Consider the following 23,702-nt stretch of genomic DNA (forward strand, 5'->3'; position numbering starts at 1 on the left):
CTTAATTGCTTGCCCAATCTGTCTATACATTTCTTGGTCATCACATTCAACACATGTAGGTTAATACCAACATCCCATGAAATATCTCATCCTGTCTTCTTCACCTCCTCACACTATACTACTTCAAAATTACTGCCAACTGTTTTCCATTTTTAACTCTCCTTTTCTTCCCCTATATCTATACCTTGTGAATACATAATAGCAGTCCTATCCCTCAATCTTTATTTCAAGTTGATACATTATTCTCATCTAATTTATGCCAATGATTTTTGGGCAAATTAATGCAGTCAAATGAAACAAATTCACCCCTTTTATTTTTGATACTTATAGTATTCAACAAACACAGTGACTCATTTTTAAACCAGTCCTATTCCTGTAAGTTCTCAGCTTTCACTCCCCCACTTTATCACAACCTATCTTATTTTTCCAAGGTTATATTCTTATGTTGACCACACATACACATTCACCACCATTTCCAGTCTCCACTGTCCTCATTCCACAGTTCACTGTTATTCTCATCTCCCACTACTTTTCTCTCCCTGGGCATCCACAACTACTTCTTTAGTCTCATCTATCTTACTCTCCTCTTAGTTTCTCAGAGTTCTCTCATCCTATCTTGTCCTAGTAAAAATTCTTTACATTTCCAGCTAGAAGAATTTATTTTATATTATAAATGACCTATACAAAGAAAGAGTGATTCTGGTTGAATATCTCTAATGAATAATGAGAGGAGAGAATAAATAGTAAGCTACAGAGGATAGTACAGTGAGAAACCTCTTTTAGCCGAGTCTGCTGTATTAAATGATATGTTGGAAGGAATGGATAGGACTATGGATAAAAGAGAAAAAAAACTGAAAAAGAAAGCATCACCAGAAAAGGAAAAAGATAAAATATAAAAAAGGTGAGGTGGATGAAATATTAAGTCATTTTGACATGAAAAAGTTAGGAGAGGACCAAACATTGCCATGTGTGCTAAACTTGTTAAAAGAGGAGGATAGGATGGAAGAATACAATTGAGGCATAGAAGATAGGGATATGTCAGGGCATAGGTAGTATGATGAAATGATCAAAATAAAATTGATGTCTTTAGGAATTAGTAAATAAATTCAGCAAGTTTCACAGAGAGTCAGCAAGTAAAGAAGATAAGGTGATTTGCTGACTTCACATGTAGAAGAAAACTGAAAACTATTCCTTGAGTGAGTGATTGGGAGTCAAACTCATTTAAGGCAAAATTTGGCAGACATGTAGAACTTTCACAGTGAACCAGTAGATTCCATGGAGATCATATTATAATAATAATCTGCAGTGAACTTATAACTTGTTTTGTATTTACATATTTAAATTAAACATTTCTTCTAGATGAAAAAATTTCTCCTTAATAGTTTATTCACCTGTATTGGAGAAATTCTATTCATACCTGAAACTTTTTCCCAGGATCAGTAACGATAACTTCACGTTCAATTCTTGGTGTGGATCGGCCAGGTCGAAGTCCAACCCATTTGTTTAAAATTTCAGCATGCTGAATCAAACAATTTAAGAGAATATATAAAACAACCACAGTGATCGAATCAGTTCACTTTTTTAATAAAAGTGTGTGCATTTGACATAGATTTTAGGCATTTATTGCAATATTATACTATGTTGAAAAAGAATAAACATCACACTTTTCTCAAATGTTAATTTATTTTCAAGTATTATAACAACACAGAACAATAAGAAAATAATTAATATTTATTGACTTATTTGCTGATATTTCGCTGGTATTATATCCAGCATCTTCAGAGCACAAAAACAGTCTGTCAGTACATGAAACAATTGTTTCACATACTGACAGACTGTTTTAAATAGTTTCACCAATTGTAATGGACAACACATGGAACTAAGGTCCTAATTAGGCACCACCTACGTTGAATAAAGAGAGAAAACAAAATCTTAAAATAGTCTCCCAGATTTGTGGTAAATTTATACAGCCATACTTGTTAAGGTTTGGGGTATATTTTAAAGCTTCTGTTGATTCCAAAAACAATCACTCTGACTTATAATGACTTCTGTGTAGCATATTTGTTATCTTCCAATTGATCCTGTGTGAAGGGGGTATCCAAGACATGATCTGCTAGACCTGACTTGCCATAATGATGGTACCAGATGTATTTTTAATGTTCACTAAGGCAAATATGTCAGCAGTTCTTCCTGTCTGTCCATAGTAAGCCAAGGCACTTCATAAACTCCTGGATGTGATAAAGAAGAGAGTTTGTCCTTGGACGAACAGATGAGAGTTGTCAATTTGACATAAGGTTAAATATGGTGCATAGCTGATATTTATTAAGCACTCTAGATATCTTTTCAGATCTGCCTTGAATGTATGGAATGTTAACAGTTTTGCTGTAGTCTTTTGTGATAGGCAATGGGGGGTAATTCAGGGGAGCATTTAGTATCTTTTTTATCCTATGGGGATTATAGCCATTGACTAAGAAGGTGTGATGTAAGTGAGTGAGTTCAGCAGTGAGAGCATTGTCATTGGAACAAATAGCTCTAACTCTGTGAATTCGTGTTTTTAGGATACCATACTGTTGAGCTGAATGATGGTGTGACTGTTTGTGCAAATATCTCCCTGTATGTGTGGGTTTTCTATAAACAGAAAAAGATAAGGAACCATTTGGAAGTAGTGTGATGAGTGTATCCAGGAAGAGCAGAATGGTCATTAGCTTCCTGTTCCATTTTGAAGTGGATTTTAGGGTGTTGGCTATTTAAATGCACTAAAAATCCCCCCCCTCCTGGGGAGACCAGACTCCTACTAGGCATGTCCTTTGGGTGGCAGATGAGAGAAGCCCCAGAAGGTTGCTCTGAATATAGAATAAGGAGCCATGGACCAAACAGTGTGGCAGAGAAATGGCAAGCCTGTGACACTAAAATGCCAAAAACTTCCATGAATTACATGACTACTGGGAATATATCTCATACTACTGTGTATGGGGTAGTCAACATGCCAACACGAGCCTCACATAGTGTTGATAAGAAATCTTCTATGTGGTCAGTGAAACATGATAAGTATATAGCTACCATAAATATCAGATCTCTGTACAAAGCAGGAAAACTCCAAATTGTACAAGAAAATCTGAAAAGCATAAAGTGGGATATTACAGGAATCTCAGAAAGTGGGCAAATTATTCTATTCAGGAAGAAGGGGCAATGTAAATAGAGAAGGGGAAAGGTTGAATGATTATGAAGTTTTAGGAGATAGAGTCAAATGGGAGGATGAATGACAAAAAAGAGTGGCTGACTTACAGAGAGAGCGAGAGAGACAGATGATCTGAAAGAGCAGGTGGAATGTCTGGGGAATGAGATGAGAAGTGTGAAAGATGAGATTAGGTGAATGGAAGAGACGAATGCAAGGTGAATCAGAGGAGGAGTGAGAGAGAGTTATGGCAATGAGAGAAGAGGAAAGAATAGGAACAATAATAGAGGAGAGGGAATGAGAGAGAGTTGTATGAATGATAGAAAAGGTGAGAATAGGATAAGTGGAAGAGAGGGAATGAGTGTCAGATATAGGAATGATAGAAGAGGAAAGAATGGAAACAGCAGAAGAGAGGGAATGAGAGGAATGCAAGGGAGTACAGGGACTAGGGATAAAGTGATGTCAGGTTAGGTTAGTAGGGGAGCACAGAGAGAAACTGTTTACAGGAGAGAGAGTGAAGGATGCATGTGAGCAATCGAGGAATAGGGTGGTAAGCAGTGGCAGCCTGTATGTAAGCACTGCGACACTGCAGCACCCCTAAGGAAAAAAATAAATTTTGTTTGTGTTTATAAATAATAACAATGCTCACAACATTATATAAATGCAATACAACATGTTAAAGGTTACAGCTTATATTTCGACATTGATTGACAGTTAATAATTGGAATTCTATTAATGCTTTAGATTATGAAACAAATGCACTGTGATCTAATGCCGACATTTGTTTATGCTTGTCATCGCACGTTACGTCATTAGATACACTGCCATCTGAGCAGTGTATCTTATTATTGTGTGCTTTATTTATGTGAGATATGAAACGTTTATTATTGTTGCATGTGCATGGTAAACTATTTTTTGTAAATCTTATTTTATTTTGTTAAAATAACATATAATTATTTATTTATTATAGATACAAGGCTGAATTATGATGAGTGTCACCATTGAAAATATGAAAAGAATTATATTTTTTCAATTATCGTTACACGAAACAAATACACTGCGATCTAACGCCGATATTCGTTTGCGCTTGTCATTGCACATTATGTCATTAGATACATTGCCGCCTGGGCAGTGTATCTTATTATTGTGCGCTTTACTTATGTGAGATATGAAACGTTTATTACTGGTGCATGTGCATGGTGAACTATTTTTTGTAAATCTTTTTTATTTTGTTAAAATAACATATAATTATTTATTTATTATAGATACAAGGCTGAATTATGATGCGTGTCACTGCTAAAAATATGAAAAGAATTATATTTTTTTCAATTATTGTTACATGAAATAAATACACTGCGATCTAACGCCGATATTCGTTTGCGCTTGTCATTGCTATTGATACGAAACTTTTATTATTGTTTGTTCGTGGTGAAAATGAAATATTTTTAATAAAGCAATGATTTAATATGTAAATTTATTTAGTAATAAATTCGTTACTGATTAGGAAAAATAAGTTTTTTTTTTATATGCAACACCCCCACTTAAAATTTTCACCAGCCGCCACTGGTGGTAAGAGGTGTAATGTATGGGGACTCAATGATCTGTGGTGTTCAAGATAGGATGCATGTGGAGTGTTTGCCAAGAGGAACGATAGAAAGTGTGGCTATGGCTGTTAAGAGAGGTGAAAGGGTGGATGAGATGATTGTGATGGTGGGAACAAATGACTTGAGTGGTGGTGTAAACAGGGCAGAGAGAAATATGAGATTCTTGCTTCAGGTTGTACAAAAGAAGACACAGAGGGGAAAGATAGTGTGTGTGTGTTGCCTAGGTATGATAGTGACGAGCTGAGCAGAAGAGTGGTGATATTGAATGTCATAATAGCGAGAATGTGTCAGAAGAGAGGATTGGAATATGTGGATGCTTGGAGTGTTTGAGAGCAGAGAAGAATTGTATGCGAGAGACCGCTTGCATTTGAACGAGGAAGGATGTATGCATCTGGAGAGCTTGCTGTTCTGAACGAGTCAGCGTGTCCCAGTGTGGGTGGTAGCAGGAGTGGCCTCTTGTGGGAATGGGTACTTGGGAGAAGGGGGACGACATCAGGTAACACTGAGCCCAGTGGAGTCTAGAGGGGATAATGCTGGGTATACAAACAATGGCATTTTTATGCTTTATACTAATGCCAGGAGTATTCAGAATAAGGGAGAGGAATTGGTGGCACTGATAGCATCAGCCTGGCCAAAGATTACTGGAATCACCGAGACGTGGTTGACAGAAGAGGATATTATTACAGGAATAGAAGTTGCTGGGTACAGCATTTTTTGGCAGAATAGGAAGAGAAAGCGTGGTGGTGGAGTACTGCTAATGATAAGTGACGACCTATGTCCTCTAAGAGTAGAGGCTTCGGAAGGCTGTGACACTAATGATTTTGAAAGCATATGGTGTAAGGTGGAGGTGGGCAAGACAGGATATTTATTGGGGTGTTGCTACAGACCAAGGAGTGGGGACCAGGAGATGATGAGACAGTTGGGCATGGCAAGTGCAAGAAGAATGATTGTTATGGGAGATTTTAACTACAGCAGTATAAATTGGGGTGAGGAAGATGCATGTAGCAATAAGGGAATGGAATTTCTACAATTCTTGAGAGACAAATGTCTTAGGCAATATGTAACAGAGGGAACAAGAGGTTCAAGAGTTTTGGATTTTGTTATAGCAACAGAAGAGTTGATAATAACTGAGATGACATCTCTCCCACCAGTTGGAGAGAGTGACCATATGGTTTTGAATTGGAAAATGAATAGACATGCAGGAGTATCAAAGAGACAGGAACGCATGTGGAATTATAAAGCAGGTGATTATAATAGTCTTAGACGTCAACTTCCGGAAGTTTCGTGGAGGGAGAAATTGGAAGGCCAAGATATCATTAGTGCTTGGGAAATTGTGAAGGAATATTTGTTAGCAGCAATGGTATGCTGTATTCCACAAATGAAGAAGAGGACACTACTTGGAGTAAAGTGGATGACAAACAATATTAAACAGGAACTGCATGCGAAAAAGAGGCTATAGAAGAGATATAAAGAGACAGGTGAAGAGAAGATGCATGAGGAATATAAGACACAGGCCAGGAAAGTGACTAGTATGGTAAGGAAGGCAAAACTGGAATATGAGAAAAGATTGGCCCTTAGATCCAAGGAAAATCCTAGGGAATTTTTTAGCTATGTGGCCAGTAGGAGGAGAAATGTCTGTGGAAGAATGACATTGTGGGATAAAAATGGGAATAGAGTGACTGATGCAGAGGACACAGTGGAATTGTTCAATGAACACTTTATTGGAGTATTTCATCCTAGAGGAGTCAATTTGAATACTAGAGGGATGAGGTAGGTTCGAGGTTTAGAGGTGCAGGAAGAGAGTGTGTTTCACATACCGAGTACTCTGGATGTTAGTAAAGCTGTGGGACTGGATGGTATGTCACCACGAGTTTTGAGAGAATGTGCTAAGGAAAACTGACAGGGCCTTTGACCTGGCTTTTCAATGAAAGTGGCTGCAGGAAAGGTGCCCATGGAATGGAAGGATGGTAATATAGTGCCATTGCATAAGGGTGGTAGCAGACTGGAAGTGTCTAATTATAGGCAAGTTTGTGTGTCATCAGTAGTTAGTAAGACCTTGGAGAAAGTCGTGAGGGACCATATACAGCATTGGGCAGATGAGGGTGATGTTATCTGTGAGAGTCAACATGGATTTGTGAAGAATGTGCTCTTGTTTTAGCAATATGCTAGCCATTTATGATAAAGTTACATGAGCATTAGATAAGGCAAAGGTATATACTGCCATTTTCCTAGACTTAGCAAAGGCATTTGACAGGGTGCTACATGATAAGCTGATATTCAAGTTGCAGCACATGGGTCTGGATGTCAGATTGGTCAACTGGATTCAGAATTGGCTGTCCGATAGGTATCAGAGAGTTGTGTATGGTGGAGCAATATCAAAGAGGCAGAAGGTTACAAGTGGGATTCCACATGGCTCAGTACTGGGACCTATATTGTTTAACCTTTATATCACTGACATTGCCAGTGAATTGCAAGGGGATATTCTGTTGTTTGCGGATGATGCGAAGCTGGGAAGGGTTATTAGTAATAGTGCAGATGTGGTAACCCTGCAAGAGGATTTGAATAAGCTAGATAGATGGGCAAATGAATGGGGGAGTGTCAGTTTAATGAAGCAGAATGTAAGGTGTTGAGGTTTGGGACACATCGATGGGATGCTGCATACTCTATGGGAGGAGTTAAACTGGAGGAAGTAGGTGAGACAAGAGATCTGGGGTTGATGACTGATAGAAACCTGAAATTTAGGGGACATACTGCAAGGGTAGTGAAGGTAACACAGAGGATTACTGCAATAATGAGAAGGACACTGACCTGCAGAGATAAAATGGTTATCTTCATTGTATAAGACTCTGATCAGACCACACTTAGACTATTGTTCTCAGATCTGGTCCCCAGAATTTGAAGGAGATAAATTGACTGTGGAAAGGGTATAAAGGCAGATAACAAAGATGGTGTCAGGACTGTACAATGTTAGTTATGAGGATCGGCTGAGGGAGTGTGGACTGCAGAGTTTGGTGGATAGAAGAAGGAGAGTGATATGATTGAGACTTTTAAACTGTTGAGAGGTGGTTACAGGGTTGACACTGGGGAGTTCTTTTGCTTGGTTGAAGAGCGGGAAGGAGTCGTGACAAGGGGCCATCCCTTGAAGTTATGAAAGGAAACTGTGAGAAAGAGGGTGAGGAGTGGTTTCTTTGCATGGGAGGTGGTTGAACTATGGAATGCATTGCCTGATGAAGTGGTGAGAGTGAGAATGGTCAATGCATTTAAGGAGTGGTATGACAGACTTTGTGTTTCCTAGGAGGGACCTCCCTTGATGAGTCTTGATAGACTTGTGTTTCTTAGAAAGGACCTCCCACGATGAGTCTTTTGACTCCATGGAGGCCTGAATAATAATACTAATAATATAATACTAATTCTAATAAAACAAAATCTTACTGCAAGTATAAGAGATATCATGCCTATCTCATCCAAAATAATAGGAATTAGACTAAAGGCCAAAGATAAAGAACTACAAATAAAGGTTATTCAGATTTACGCACTGTGTGCAAGTCATAATGAAGAAGACATCGAACTATTCATCTTATTCATAACTAGAGATTTCAATGCGAAGATCGGAACTTTCAGAGACGAGGCAAAAGATGTAATAGGGAAATTTGAAATTGGAAACTAAAATGAAAGGGGAGAAACTATGCTCAATTTCTGCAAAGAAAACGACCTTACCATCTCAAATACAATGTTTTACCATAAACCTAGTTTTAAATATACTTGAATCTCGCCAGATAGAGAAATATGAAATTGTATAGGTTATATGCTAATTAGAAATAAATGGAAAACCTCAATCAAAAACGTGAGCACACTCAAAAGCCTAGAGCTGGACACAGACCATGAACTCCTCTATTCAGCAATGTGGATAAAATTCAAAGTCAACTATAAAAGAAATAGGATTGATAAACTCTACACAGAAAAGTTAAAAAAATAATCAAATAAGATTAGACTACATTAGGAAAATTGAAGAAATAAATAGGACACAAACAGATGAAACTGAAAACCTTTGGAAAACAGGAAAAGAAATATTAATTAACTCAGCAAGGAAAACTTTAGGAATTTATAAGTGACTCAATAATAAATGGATAACATCTGAAATTTGAAAAAAATGTGAAGAAAAAAGGAAACTAAAAATAAACAGACATACCTCAGAAAAAAACAAGAAGGAATACAAAAACTCAAAAACAAAATTGATAAACTCTGCAGACAGGCTAAAGAAAACTGAGCTAAACAAACAAACAAACAAAAAAAAAGCAGAAAAATGCAATGAGGCATATAAACACCATAACCCAAAAATATTATGCAATAAAATTAAAGAAATTTCAAAAAAACTTTTCATTAATACCTCCAGCAATGATCAACCATCAGGATGAAGAAATAGGGAATCCAAATGTAATAAAAGCAAATGGATGAAACACTACCAAGAAAAAACCTTTAAGAATGAAAGCAATAACTACGTAATAACAAGGCCGCACACTAACTCGAGACACGATGCCTTAATGATCCTTTCATTTGAAGTGAAGAATCTCTAAAGCAAATGAAATCTGCAAAAGGGATAAACCAAATTCCATCAGAACTCTGGAAAGAACGAAAGCAAACAACTTTAAAATTCCTTACCACACTTTTTAACAAAATCATTAAAACTGGAGAAATAACAGAAGATTGGAAAACAGGAATTATCATACCAATTTACAAGAAGGGTGATAAGAAAAACTGTAAAAATTACAGACCAATCACATTACTCAGCCATGCTTACAAAATGTTTACAAGACTATTACAGAACAGAATAAGGCGCACATATGAGATCATTCTTAGTGAAGAACAGACAGGCTTCAGAAAGAATCACTCCACATTCACCAGATCTTCATAATACAAAGATTAGCAGAATTATATTGGAACATAGCAAAAATATCTACTACTGATACATTTAAGCAGGCATTCGACTCAATAAAAAGAGTAACTTTATTAAGAATATTAAAACAGAAACAAATCGATGAAGATACACTGGACTTCTTAGAAAAATATTATAGTTCTCGTAGAAGCAATAATTAAATTCAACAGTATAAATTAGATATCAATAAAGGAGTAGCCCAAAGATGTCACATCTCTCCCATACCTTTTTAACATCTACCTAGAGGATATGGTTAACCAAGCCTTGGAAGAGAAAAAGAGAAAAAGGGTGTCAATCAATCTAAATGGTTATAACCTTAAAAACACAAAATATGCAGATGACATCATAATGATAGCAGACACAAAAGAAAAAATAGTGAACTTAATAACCAATAATAAGCAAGTAAGAATGCAAATATGGATAAAACAAAAATCTTGGTAATTGGAAAAAATGAAGAAAAAGCAAGCTTCACCTTTAATGAATCAACAATTGAAGAGGTAAAACAATTCAACTATTTAGGAACAGTAATAACAGAATACTTAGATACCATGGCCACTATTTAAACATAGAATATCAACTGCATAGTCATTATTTAATAAGCTAGGTAAAATCTCCAAACCTCTAAAAATAAAATTATATAATGCAATGTGCGAGGGAGTTGATATCTGCATTGACATATTTTTTCAATATGAGTCTTGCACTGGGTCAAGTTTCTAAGGAGTGGAAGGAAGGCAAGATTGTGCCGTTTCATAACGGAGGTGAGAGAACTCAAACATCAAATTATAGGCCTATCTGCATGTCAGGTGTAGTGGTTAAGTTGTTGGAGAAGCTTATGAGAACTACGATCCAGAATTGGGTTGACAATAATGGTATTGTCTTTAATGGACAGCATGGATTTGCTAAAAGTAGGTAATGTTTTAGTAATCCAATTACTTATTACAATAAGGTGACTGCTTCCTTGGACAGAGGAGAGGGATACACAGTAATATACTTAGATTTTGCAAAGGCTTTTGATAGATGACCGCATGATAAGTTGATAGTCAAACTAGAGGCAGATGGGGTTGAATATTAGATTAGTGCACTGGATCAGAGACTGGATATCTGATAGGTATCTGCAAGTTGTGTATGGAGGAGCAATATCCCGGAAAAGGAAGGTCACTAGTAGTGTGCCTCAGGGGTTTGTTTTAGGGCCATTACTGTTTAACTTGTACATTAATGATATTGGCGAAGATTTGGATGGAGATATTCAGTTGTTTACAGATGAAGTAAAGTTGGGAAGAAATATGAAGAGTAGAGAAAAATTTGTGGCCCTACAAGAAGATGAATAAATTGATTGATTGGGCATTGAAATGGGGATGCGAGTTCAGTGTTGCAAAATGTAAGGTTTTAAAATTTGGAAGGCAAAGATGGGATGCAGAATTTATGCTTGGTGGGGATATATTGTCGGAGGTGGAAGAAATAAGAGAACTTTGGGTGATAGTGGATAAGGATCTGAAATATAGGGGACACATTGCCAAACTGTGAAGACAATACAAAGACTTCTGGGAATGATGCAGAACACACTGACTTGTAGAAGGAGGGAGATTCTTGTTCCATTGTATAAGGCTTTGATTAGGCCACACATAGACTACTGTGCTCAGATTTGGTCACCTGGTTTTCAAATGGACGAAGAGACATTGGAAAGGGTCCAGAGGTGACTGACTAAGGTAGTTTCTGACCTCTGGAATGTTGAATATGAGGAAAGATTGAGAAGATGCAATTTACAGAGTCTAGTGGATAGGAGGAAGAGGGTAGATATGATAGAGACCTACAAGTTAGTTAGGGGTTTTTATAGGATAATGTTGGAGAGATTCTACAGAAAACAGTGGGAGATCAGGGGAAAACCAGGTCATCCCTGGAAACTGTATAAAGAGAGTGTGAGCAGGGGGAGGGAGAAGTAGGTTTTTTTGCATGCAGATTTGTGAATGATTGGAATGCCTTGCCTGAGAGTGTGGTGTCTGCAGAGAATTTGAGTGTGTTTAAAGTGTAGTATGAGCTGTGTGTATGATAAAAGGACCTCCTAGATGAGTCTTTGTTATTATTATTATTACCCAAGATCCCATGGGATGTTGGGTAATAATAATAATATCTACTGTGCTATATGCTTCAGAAACTTGGATACTCAAGAAGACAGAGATGTAAAAACTGTAGGCTTTCGAGATGAAATGTCTCAGAAAAAAAAAAAAAAACGAAACTGTAAGGCAAGATCTAAACTATACAGACTCATTAACAGAAAAAATCAAAAGAAGACAACTTCAATGGCATGGACATGTCAAGAGAATGCCACCAAAAAGACTACCCAACCTCGTCTGTATGCAAGATTAGAAGAAAAAAAAAATAAAGGAAGACCAAGAACTAAATGGATAACATCAATAAAGATTAACTCCAGATTACAAACCTACAGGCAGCTCACTAGCCATGCAAGAAACTGAGATTCCTGGAGTTCAATGTGGAAACACGGAAGACTCAACCCGTCCCTGATGGAAGACGATAGTAAGTAAGTAAGTAAAAATATCTCCAGTGTATCTAAACCATGTGGCCAAATAGCAAACACATCATCAACATAGAGTATAAATAAATTTAGTTTAATCCTTTATCCAAATGTAAGCAAACAAAGCTTGCGCCTGAAGTATCTTCAGGACTGAGGCAACTCGTGGTAAAGGTGGACCAAGCTCTCATCATTCCTTGTCTTAGCATCTCCCATAATGCAAAGCACATCTCCTTGAGGACATGTATAATGCTATGCATTAAGTGCCTCAGTCCTGAAGAAACTTCAGGCACAAACTTTGTTTGCTTACACTTGGATAATGGATTAAACTAAATTTATTATAGTCTAACCAAGTGGAAAAAAATTCCAACATCTTTCTCTAAATCCAGAGTAATTTAATAATAAGGTGAGACACCTTTTGGTAACTCACATAGGTAAATATGACTTCTCTATTGCTTCCACCTTGGTATCACCACCTCTGGGTCTGTCTCCCACTGGCGAAACCTCAATAAAGGTCGAACCCAGTCTGGATAGTGGCTCTTCCCTTAATGCATAGCATTATACATGTCTGCAAGGAGATGTGCTTTGCATTATGAGAGATACTAAGACAGGGAGTGATGAGAGCTTGGTCCACCTTTACCACGAGTTGCAAACTTTGTTTGCTTACACTTGGATAAAGGATTAAACTAAATTTATTATAGTCTAACCAAGTGGGAAAAAACTTCCAACATCAACATAGAGTAGCCAAACCACTGGTTTGAGAGTGGCTGTATTCATAGCTAGCTTTTCCAAGTGTTCTATGTAGAAATTGGGTAAAAGGAAGCCCATTGTTGTCCTATCTAGTTATTTGTATATCTTCCCATTTCATGTAAAATAATCTGCATGTACTGTAAACTTAAATAGTTCAAATATATCTGGGAGAAAATGTGACTTTAGGAAATCAAGGGTTTCAATTAACGGTACATTTGTAAAGTGATATCAAACTGTAAGACATTTTGATATCACTTGACAAAACTAATCATTACATCTGAACTTTTTAGGATATGATTTTCTAAAATACTTTTTTAGGTGAACAGAATTTTTAACAAAAGAGGGAGAGTTATTTATGAGGGTGGCTAGTAATTTAGTTAAATGTTTAGCAAGTTAGTATGACTGTTTATATTATTCACAATAGGGCATATGGATGTACCTTGTTTGTGAATTTTAGGTGCTGCATATATTCTGGGTGTTTTAACACGAAAAGGTTTGAGTTTGTTAACTGTTTCTTTTGGCCAGGAAGTTATTACTTTTTTTCAATAATTTGCAAACTTTATTCTTTTGAGAGTTAGTGGGATCCCGATCTATAATTTGGTATCTTGACTGGTCTTGTAAAAGTATGTGCATTTTCCTTTGATATTCAGCTAAATTCATCGCCACAATTGCAGTCCCTTTGTCTGCTTTAGTTATAACAAAAACAATTTAGCATTATAACTAAATTTTTTCGCGATATAACAAACAATTTTTTTTGGTTATATTGTAGGGGGCAAACACTGTTACACATACAAAGCTCATCAAACTGTGCTTTAAACTCATTCAATGTATCTGCATTCACCACAATGTCAGGCAATGCATTCTACACACCAACCACTTTCTATGCAAAGTAACCACTTCTTATGCCCCTGCTCACACCCTCCTTGTACAACTTCCAGGCAGGCATGTTCCCTTGTTCTACCTTCTTCACCCATTCTACAAAAAATTTCTTCCATATTATTATTACATGACACCTTCAAGAAGTCCAAGCACTCATCAAGGGAGAGCACCCACTCCACAACTCTCCATCTCCACCACTTAACCCACCAACTACATTACACAAACTCACCTGCTTTCATCCTAATTGGTACAGTAGTAAGGACAGTTTACCCTGTAAAATTAGTGCCTGAAATAGAGAGAAGGGGAAATATATCACAGGAATATACTTTCAGGAATACATCACAGTTTACAAGATATATTCTTGTTTTCATCTATGTTATATTTAAGTATATAAGCTCTCATAATGAGTCTTCTGACTGTATGGAGGTGTGAGAGTAGGATACAAAGTTTGCACATGAAGTTATTTCATGACTATGTTTTTTTGTGAACTAAGTGCAGCTGATTTTATTATAGCATAATTAACAGAGTTATTACCAAGACTAGTTTCATTCTTTAGTTAAACAATGATCAGGCAGTTAATTCCCCTAAATATATGAGCAAATTCAATAGCTAACATCACTAACAGTCATGTGGTTACTTCATGCATCAAGTTCATTTACATATATCCTTATACATTAATAAAAATATGTTCCAGAAGTAGCATATACATTAGTATATAAAGAATCAGTTCAAACGGTAGCGAAACTGTGAGTTTTGCTTCGTTCCATACACGTAATACTGTACATTTGAGAACACTGAGGGGAAACAACAACATAATTTAACTATAAAGAGCTACAAATAACTGATAAACTGATTGATAAGTATGCAGTGGTATACCATTTTGATTTTTTTTTTTTTTTTGTATTCTACCAATAAAAAAAAATCCTGGTTAGCATTATCTTTATGTAATATCACAACAGACATACACCTGAGTTGCAAAAAGAGATGGAGCTATTTTAACTAGAAGTTGTAGTCAAAGGCTTTAGGAGAAAAAAACCAGAATGCACAATTAGTATTTCAACATAATAAAATAATAAATTTAGTTTAATCCTTTATCCGAGTGTGAACAAAACAAAGTTTGCACCTGAAAGTATCTTCAAGACTGGGGTAAGGTAGTACAACACCGGGAAACTCGCTGCAAAGGTGGAGCAAGCTAACATCACTCCTATCTCAGTATCTCCCATAATGCAAAACACATCTCCTTGCAGATATATATAATGTTATGCATTAAGGGAAGGGTCACTACCCAGACTAGTTTCGACCTTTATTGAGATCTCTTCAGTGGGAGCCAGGCCCAAGTGGAGATACCATGCAGGAGCATTAGCAAGGTCATCTCTACCTATAGGAGTTGCCAAACGATGTGCCACCTTTTTATTAAAGGTGGCACATCGTTTTAGATTTAGAGAAAGATGTTGAAAGTTTATTTTTCACTTGGTTAGACTATAATAAATTTAGTTTAATCCTTTATCCAAGTGTGAGCAAACAAAGTTTGTGCTTGAAAGTATCTTCATCAAAGTATATTTTTCATCAACATAATACAAGTTTCCTACTTTTATTTTTATAAATATTTTATACAAGTTTTGGAATTGTCACGTCTTGCATTGCCATGACATTGGAAAACTTCTTCTCTATTAAAAAAAAATAAAAAAGTGAAGCAGTTCACTTTTTAATAGAATTTTTTGCAATTTTTAGTTTGGATAAGAAAGTTAAAAACAGCAGTTAGAAATCATGAGCATTTCTAACTGGTAATTCTTATCATAACAAAAGATATGCAATTAAGGAGCTGTAATACTGATACTCCATAACTCTCCAGGATAATAATGTTTAACTTGTATATTAATGATATTGGTGAAGATTTGGATGGAGATATTCAGTTGTTTGCAGATGATGCAAAGTTGGGAAAACCATGAAGAGTAGAGAAGATGTTGTGGCTTACAAGAAGACTGGAATACATTGAGTGATTGGGAATGGGAATGGGGATGCGAGTTGAATGTTGCAAAATGTAAGGTTTTAAAATTTGGAAAACAAAGATGGGATGCAGAATTTATGCTTGGTGAGGATATACTGTCAGAGGTGGAGGAAATAAGAGATCTGGGGGTGATAGCGGATAAAGATCTGAAATTTAGGGGACACATAGCCAAAATTGTGAAGACAACTCAAAGGCCTCTGGGAATGATGTGAAGGACACTGACTTGTAGAAGTAGGGAGATTCTTGTTCCACTGTATAAGGCTTTGATTAGGCCACACATGGACTACTCTGCCCAGATTTGGTCACCTGGTTTTCAGAAGGATGAAGAGATGTTGCAAAGGGTCCGGCGGCTGACTAAGGTAGTTTCTAACCTCTGGAATATCGAGTATGAGGAAAGATTGAGAAGATGCAACTCGCAGAGTCTGGTGGACAGGAGGGAAGATATGATAGAGACCTACAAGTTAGTAAGAGGTTGTTATATGATCAATGCTGGAGAGGTTCTACAGAAAATAGTAGGAGATCAGGGGAGAACCAGAGGTAATCCCTGGAAACTGTATAAAGAGGGTGTGAGTAGGGGAGTGAGAAGCAGGTTTTTTTTCATACAGAGTTGTAAATGATTGGAATGCCTTGCCTGAGAGTGTGGTGTCTGCAGAGAATTTGAGTGTGTTTAAAGCACGGTATAATGAGCTGTGTGTGTGTGTGTGTGTGTGTGTGTGTGTGTGTGTGTGTGTGTGTGTGTGTGTGTGTGTGTGTGTGTGTGTGTGTGTGTGTGTGTGTGTGATAAAAGGACTTCCCAGATGAGTCTTTGACTCCATAGGGTAATAATAATAATAATAATATAAGAGTGGATTCTGAAAGCAGTAATGAATGCATGTATACAGATGGTCAGCATAAGAATGGAATGGACTGGAATATATAGGGGAATAGTTGATGAGGGGAAATATATGGGACAAAAGATAAGGGTAAGCAGACAAGGATGAAGTGGTGTAGAGAAGTAACAGGTGAGAGGTGGCATGGATAAGAGGTTATAGACCAATAAATGAATTGCATTGCTATGCTTATTTATGAATGCCAGGAGTCTCAGAAATAAGGGATATGATGTAAAGTTAACTGAGTTTCTTTGCCCCAAAATACCTGAAATAAGTGAAACATGATCGACGAGAGTGATTATTATTATTATTATTGTTTTTCTGGTCTCCATGGAGTCCCAAGACTGATCGTGGGAAGTCAACACTAGTCAATACAAAGTCTATCATACCACTCCTTAACCACAGTCTGCATGTTCACCACCCTCTCAAGCAATGCATTCCATTCTCCTACCACTCTCCACACAAAAAAAACCTACTGCTTACCCTTTTACTCACCACCTTCTTTTGCAACTTCCAGGAATATTCCCTTGTCCTTGCTTCTTTCCCTCATTTTATCATATGAAAAAATTCCTCAGTTTAATATGATAATAACTCTTTAACATCTTAAATGTCTTGTTCATATAACTCCTTTGCCTTTTATACACCAAACTGTGCAGTCTGCATGCCCTAGTCTCTCCTGATAATCAATGTTGTATAGTCCTGATATTTTCTGTTAACCATCTCTGCACACATATAATAAATTTAGTTTAATCCTTTATCCAAGTGTGAGCAAACAAAGTTTGCGCCTGAAAGTATCTTCAGGACCGGGGTAAGGTGGTACAACACCAGGACGACTCCTTGCAAAGGTGGAGCAAGCTACCAACAATCCTATCTCAGTATTCCTCATAATGCAAAACACATCTCCTTGTGGATATGTCTAATGTTATGCATTAAGGGAAGGGCCACTACCCAGACTAGTTTCGACCTTTATTGAGGTCTCTTCAGTGGGAGCCAGGCCCAAGTGGAGATACCAGCCAGAAGCATTAGCAGGTCATCTCTACCTATAGGAGTTGCCAATTGGTGTGCCACCTTTTTAGTAAATTACTCTGGATTTAGAGAAAGATATTAAAAAGGTGGCATACCAATTGGCAACTCCTATAGGTAGAGATGACCTGCTAATGCTTCTGGCTGGTATCTCCACTTGGGCCTGGCTCCCACTGAAGAGACCTCAATAAAGGTCGAAACTAGTCTGGGTAGTGGCCCTTCCCTTAATGCATAACATTAGACATATCTGCAAGGAGATGTGTTTTGCATTATGAGAGATACTGAGATAGGAGTGTTGGTAGCTTGCTCTACCTTTGCAAGGAGTCGTCCTGGTGTTGTACCACCTTACCCCAGTCCTGAAGATACTTTCAGGCGTAAACTTTGTTTGCTCACACTTGGATAAAGAATTAACCTAAATTTATTATATTCTAACCAAGTGAAAAATAAACTTTCAACATCGCTGCACACTTTCCAAGATTACTTCATCCCCTTCAAATTCCAGTGACCAGATCTTGGTGAGCACAGAAATCCAGATGTGGCCTGATCAAAGTTTTATACAATGGGACCAGCACACTTTTATCTCTCATGGTCAATGTTCTCCTTAACATTGCTGTAATTCTCTGAGATGTCTTTATAACCTTTTCAATACGTCCTCAGAACTTCAAATCTCTATCTGCAATCACCCAAACATCCCTTGTCCTCCAGTTCTTCCAGTATAACTCCACTAAGTGAGTATGAAGCATGTCAGTTTAAAAATTTTAAACTGATATCCCTATTAATTTACCCACTTTTCCTTCACATTATCTGCAAATGACTGAATATCTCCCTGTAATCCCATGATAATATCACTGACATAAAGATTGAACAGTAATGGTCCTAGGACTGAACCCTGTAGAACTCCACTTGAAACCTTCCTGCTCCCTGATACTGTTCACCCCTTCCACATACAACTTTCTGATATCTATCAGAGAGCCAATCACCAATACAATCCATTAACCTGATATCCAAACCCATATGATATGATACAACCCTGTCAAATACCTTGGAAAAATTAAAAAAAAAAAAAAGACAGTGCATGCCTTACCCTCATCCACTGCTCTTATTATTCTCTTGTAAAAGGTAAGCAGATTACTAAAACAAGAGCACCCTTTAACAAATCCATGCTGGCATACATAAATAATATTATCTTATTCCCCCCAATTCTGTATAAGAATTCTTACCAATTTTTCCAAAAATCTTAACAACTACAGTAGAAATATAAACAGACCTATAGTTTGATACCTCCATTCTACCACTGCTAATATGCAATATTACTATTTTACCCTCCTTAAACTCTCCAGGAACCTGTCCCATTGCAAGCTTTCATTAAACAGCCAAGTTAATGACACAGTCAGTTCCATAGCACATTCCCTTAAAACACATGGTAAAATCCCATCTAGTCCTCCTGCCTTATTAACATTTAGCATACTCAGTATTCGGAATACACCATCTTCATTCACTTCTAACACTTCACCAGAGGACTGAACAGACTGTATGAATGGTCAATATGTGGGATGCCAGTTTAATATAGTAAAGTGTAGGGTTTTAAAATTTGGGACATGAAGATGGGATGCAGAGGATAGAATTGGTGGGAATAATTTAGAGGAGGTGAAGAGATGAAAGATCTGAGGGTGATGATGGATAGGGACTTGAAATTTTGTGGATATTTTGTTAAAATGGTAAGGACAACACAATGGATTATGGAAAAGATGCAGAGAATACTGACATGTGGAAGTGAGGATGCTATGATTCCACTGTACAAGACTTTGATCAGGCCAAATATAGATTACTGTGCACAGATTTGGTCACTTGGTTTTTAAAAGGATGAGGAGTTGTTGGAGAGGGTTCAGAGACAATCGACTAAGTTGGTTTCTGGTCTCTGTAATGTGGAATATGAAAACAAATTGAGAGAATGCAAACTGCAGAGCCTAGTGGATAGAAGAAAGAAGGGAGATATGATTGAGATATATAAGTTGTTAAGGGATAATTACCAGATTAATATGGAGGAGATTTTTCATAGAATATCTGGAGACAGGGGAAGGACAAGAGGTTCTCCCTGGAAGCTGTATAAGGAGGGTGCAAGCAAAGGGTGATTGGAAGAGTAGACTTTTTTGCATGGAGAGTGCTGGGTGATTGGAATGCATTGCCTGAGAGTGTGGTGAATGCATTTAAGTCAAGGTATGGATGAGATGTGCATGTGAGTGGGACCTCCCACAATGAGTCCCTTGACTCCATGGAGATCTGCTGATGAAGAAATTTATTTTAAATTTATTATTAAATTTAAAATAAGAAAACTAAAAAAGTTAGAACAACTGGTAGAGTCAGAATATACAGAGATAACAGAATGACAGACAATAAAAGAATTTATTGTCTGAAATGCTTGAAGAGGACAATGTTTTCTGCATACTATGCTAATTTTATTCTGTTCATCTATATCTAACATTCTTATTATACATACACCGAAAATTTCCACTCCCAACACATATCATAAATAACGTACATCTCTCTCCATTTTCTCAATCATCCATGCCATATCCTCATCCGAATTTTCTCTATCATTTTTTAAAACTGTTTTTGAAATTTCATGTGATTCTGACAATAATTATAAAGTAGCAGTGTTACTCTAGAACTCCATGAGTCAGAAGACTCAGTGCAGGTGGTCTTCATGTTTACAAACTACAGTACAGACTTTATTTAATTTATTTAATATTCATTACTTATGAAATAAGTAAATTTTGAGAAAGTTGTGTTTGAATGAGGATAAGTTGTTTTTTAATATCTAATTCATTATTTAAAAACTATACCTACTTTTAGGCTTGGAATCAGACTACAGCACCCACTCCAAATCTTATCATGATCTTCTGGATCAACTGTTCTTTTCCAGTTGTCTAACTGATGTGTACCACCACAAATCACTTCTTCAGAACTAAAGGCAACAGAAAGTAACTGTTAAAACAAATCAACTCAACTCAAATTCAGTGTGCTAATATTAGTATTATTCCAGGCTACCATGGCTGTAGATTTTAAGGAAATTACAATGTAGACTAATATTAACTACAATAAATTTAATAAATATTTCTAATATTTTGGCAGAGTCAAATTGTCACCATCAAGGAACACGGTACAATATAATATGTGCATGCAGGCACTATACCGAGTAATAAGGCTGAATGGCAACCAAAAGTAAGTCTGAAGTCCTAAACAGTGATGCCTAGTGGACTAAAATGGGTAGTCTTGGCTGTTCAGTTGAAGTACAGTGAATGACAGCTTACAAAATTTTGAGCAGTTTCATGTAACCAAATTTGTTGAAGTTTAGGCAGTTTCGAGGAATAGCAAATTCATGGTTTTGCAAATGTGGTCAAGTTCAGTGGAAAGGACACAGTTATCTGAAGTAATTAATTCAGTACTGTTATACAGGATTTTAATAATTCATATTTATATTTGCTGTAGTAGAATAGAATGGCTTTCTTCCTACATTTTGTGGTGAGTGCCCAAAGCATGGTCCTGAGTGGCTAGTGGTGGAAAGGGATATATTTCTTATATTCAACAATCTTGATATTAGCTGATTTGTCTGTTTGGCCATAGTAGGATAGTTTACAACTGCAAAGGACCTGGTAAACACTTTGCCGGTGTAGGGACTGTGGCTGGTCTTTGGTAGCAAATAAGTGATGACAATTTTTTATATCGTCTGTAAGTGGTTGTACAGTTGTATTTTTTTTAAAGATTTTAGCTAGTTTTTTAGATGTGTCCCAGATTTATGAAATGGTAATAGCTTTGTCATAGTCTCTGTTCTAGGGGAGTGAGAATGTGGTTATGGAGGTTTAATATTTTTTGGATATAGTGGAGAATGTAGCAATTGGTTATAAAGGTTTTGCAAATGTGGTCAAATTCGGTGGAGGACACAGTTATCTGAAATAATTAAGTTATAGCGGATTATAGCACTGTTATAGAGGATTTTATTAATTGCATACCATTGGAAGGAGGGATGACTGTTTGTGAATGTGTCTACCAGTGTGTGAGTTTGGGTGGGTTTTCTATATATGGAGAATGCCAGACTTTGTTAGGCTGACATTATAATTTAAGTGTCTAAAGGGGAGATTGTTGTTATTTTTCTTCTCTAAGGTGAAGTATTGTATTATAAGTACTGCATTATAAATTAACTGGTATTTCTTCTTTTTGCCATATCAGCTTGATGAGTTCATAAATCTCAGTTGTTAAGGGTGTTCCTCCAAATCTTAGAAGTTCTGCTGTAATTTTATTTTCAATGGCCATTTTATTATTTTTTAGTGCTAACAGATAAGAGCTTAGGTGTTGATGGTTATTCATGACTTATTTTTCACGGTATTAACAACATCACACACTTTTTTTTAACAAAGATGTTTTATTAATGCTTATATTTCACTGATTTTCAACTCAGCATCATCAGAGCACAACATACCTGTACACGTGACAGTGAGTGAGTGAAACAATATAATTGCAAAAGACAAAAGATCTAAAGTCCTATTTTTGGCACCCTCTAATGAGAGAAAAAAAAAAAAAAACAGCTATGCAGGAGTTTTTCTTAGGATAACCATCTCTCAAATTTTTGGCAAATTAATGCAACCATATTTGTTAAGGTTGGGAGAATTCTTCAAAGCCATTGCTGACTCAAAAAATAACCTTTCAGATCTATAACAACTCCTAAATAGTACATTCGTTTTCCTCCATCCAATCCTGTGTGAAGGAGTGTCCAAAGTGTGGTTTGCCAGTCCCGACTTGCCATAGTAATAGTAGCGAATGTATCGTTCATGTTCTTCCAGGGCGGATGTGCACTGATCTTCCTGTTTGCTCATAATAGACCAAGTCACAGTCACAAGGAACTTCGTACACTCCTGGGTGTGCTAAAGGGAAGTTTATCCTTAGGTGAGCAAATCAGAGTTGCCAGCTTGACATGAGGTTTGAAAGTGGTGCGAAGGCCATGTTTCAACAAAACTTTGGCTATCTTTTCCGATGTACTTCTGATATAGAGAATAGAAATGGTCACGTGTATTCCTCCCCATGTAAAGTAACCTTGTGTATTAGGGGAGGGCAAAGTAATGGGCCTATGTAGTATTTTATCTATTTTGTAGGGATTGTAGCTGTTAGCTAAGAACGTATGGTGCAAATATTGGAGTTCTGTGGTCAGAGCTGTATTGTTAGAACAAATGGCTCTGGCTCTGTGTGTAAGTGTTTTTAAAATGCCGTACTGTTGGACTGGATGATGATGAGATTGTGTGTGTAGGCTTTCTGTAAATAGAAAAAGATAGTGATCCATCTGAAAGGCGGGTGACTAATGTGTCAAGAAATGGTAAACAGTTATTTGATTCTTTTTCAACTGTGAACCGGATTTTGGAGACAAATGCATCCAAAGTGTCTTGTCCATGGGGCCAGATGGCAAACACATCATCTACATAGCGTAACCACACTTGTGGCTTGTATGTAGCTGTGGTAAGTACTTTGTTTTCAAAGTGTTCCATGTTTTCCATGCAAAAATTTGCTAGTGGGGAGAGAGGGGGAACCCATAGCAGTACCATTAATCTGTTTGTAGAATCCTCCCCATGTAAAGTAACCTGCATTCATGGTAAATTTAAATAATTCAAAAATATCAGGGGGAAATTTAGACTTGATTAAATCAAGAGTGTCTATGAGTGGTACATTGGTAAATAAGGAGGTGACATTGAAACTAACCATTATGTCTGAATCTTTTAGGATTAGATTTTTAACCTGTGTTTTGAAATTGACTGAATTTTTTACAAAAGTAGAGGAGTTGCCAGTAAGGGGGGAGGAAGCGACTTGGCTAAATGCCGGGCCAGTTTATATGTGGGACTATCTATGCTATCGACTATGGGGTGTAGGGGGATATCAGTTTTGTGGATT

General features: G+C 36.9%; 1 protein-coding gene across 3 annotated transcripts in view; it reads right to left on the reverse strand.

The window, feature by feature from the left end:
- Positions 1-23,702, reverse strand: part of LOC150101132 (D-aspartate oxidase-like) — a 122,685-nt gene that overhangs the window by 18,085 nt on the left and 80,898 nt on the right. For all 3 annotated transcript variants that reach the window (XM_090402238.1, XM_090402239.1, XM_090402237.1), the window contains exons 9-10: positions 20,616-20,733; positions 1,418-1,519 (exon numbers count right to left, since the gene is read on the reverse strand). In XM_090402238.1, the coding sequence (XP_090258364.1) occupies positions 1,418-1,519; positions 20,616-20,733 (220 nt within the window). The remainder of the gene's footprint in view (positions 1-1,417; positions 1,520-20,615; positions 20,734-23,702) is intronic.

The sequence above is a fragment of the Typopeltis vanoorti genome, chromosome 12 (assembly GCF_054136105.1).
Source record: "Typopeltis vanoorti isolate ZY-2024b chromosome 12, IOZ_Tvanoo_1.0, whole genome shotgun sequence".
Classification (NCBI taxonomy): Eukaryota; Metazoa; Arthropoda; class Arachnida; order Uropygi; family Thelyphonidae; genus Typopeltis; species Typopeltis vanoorti.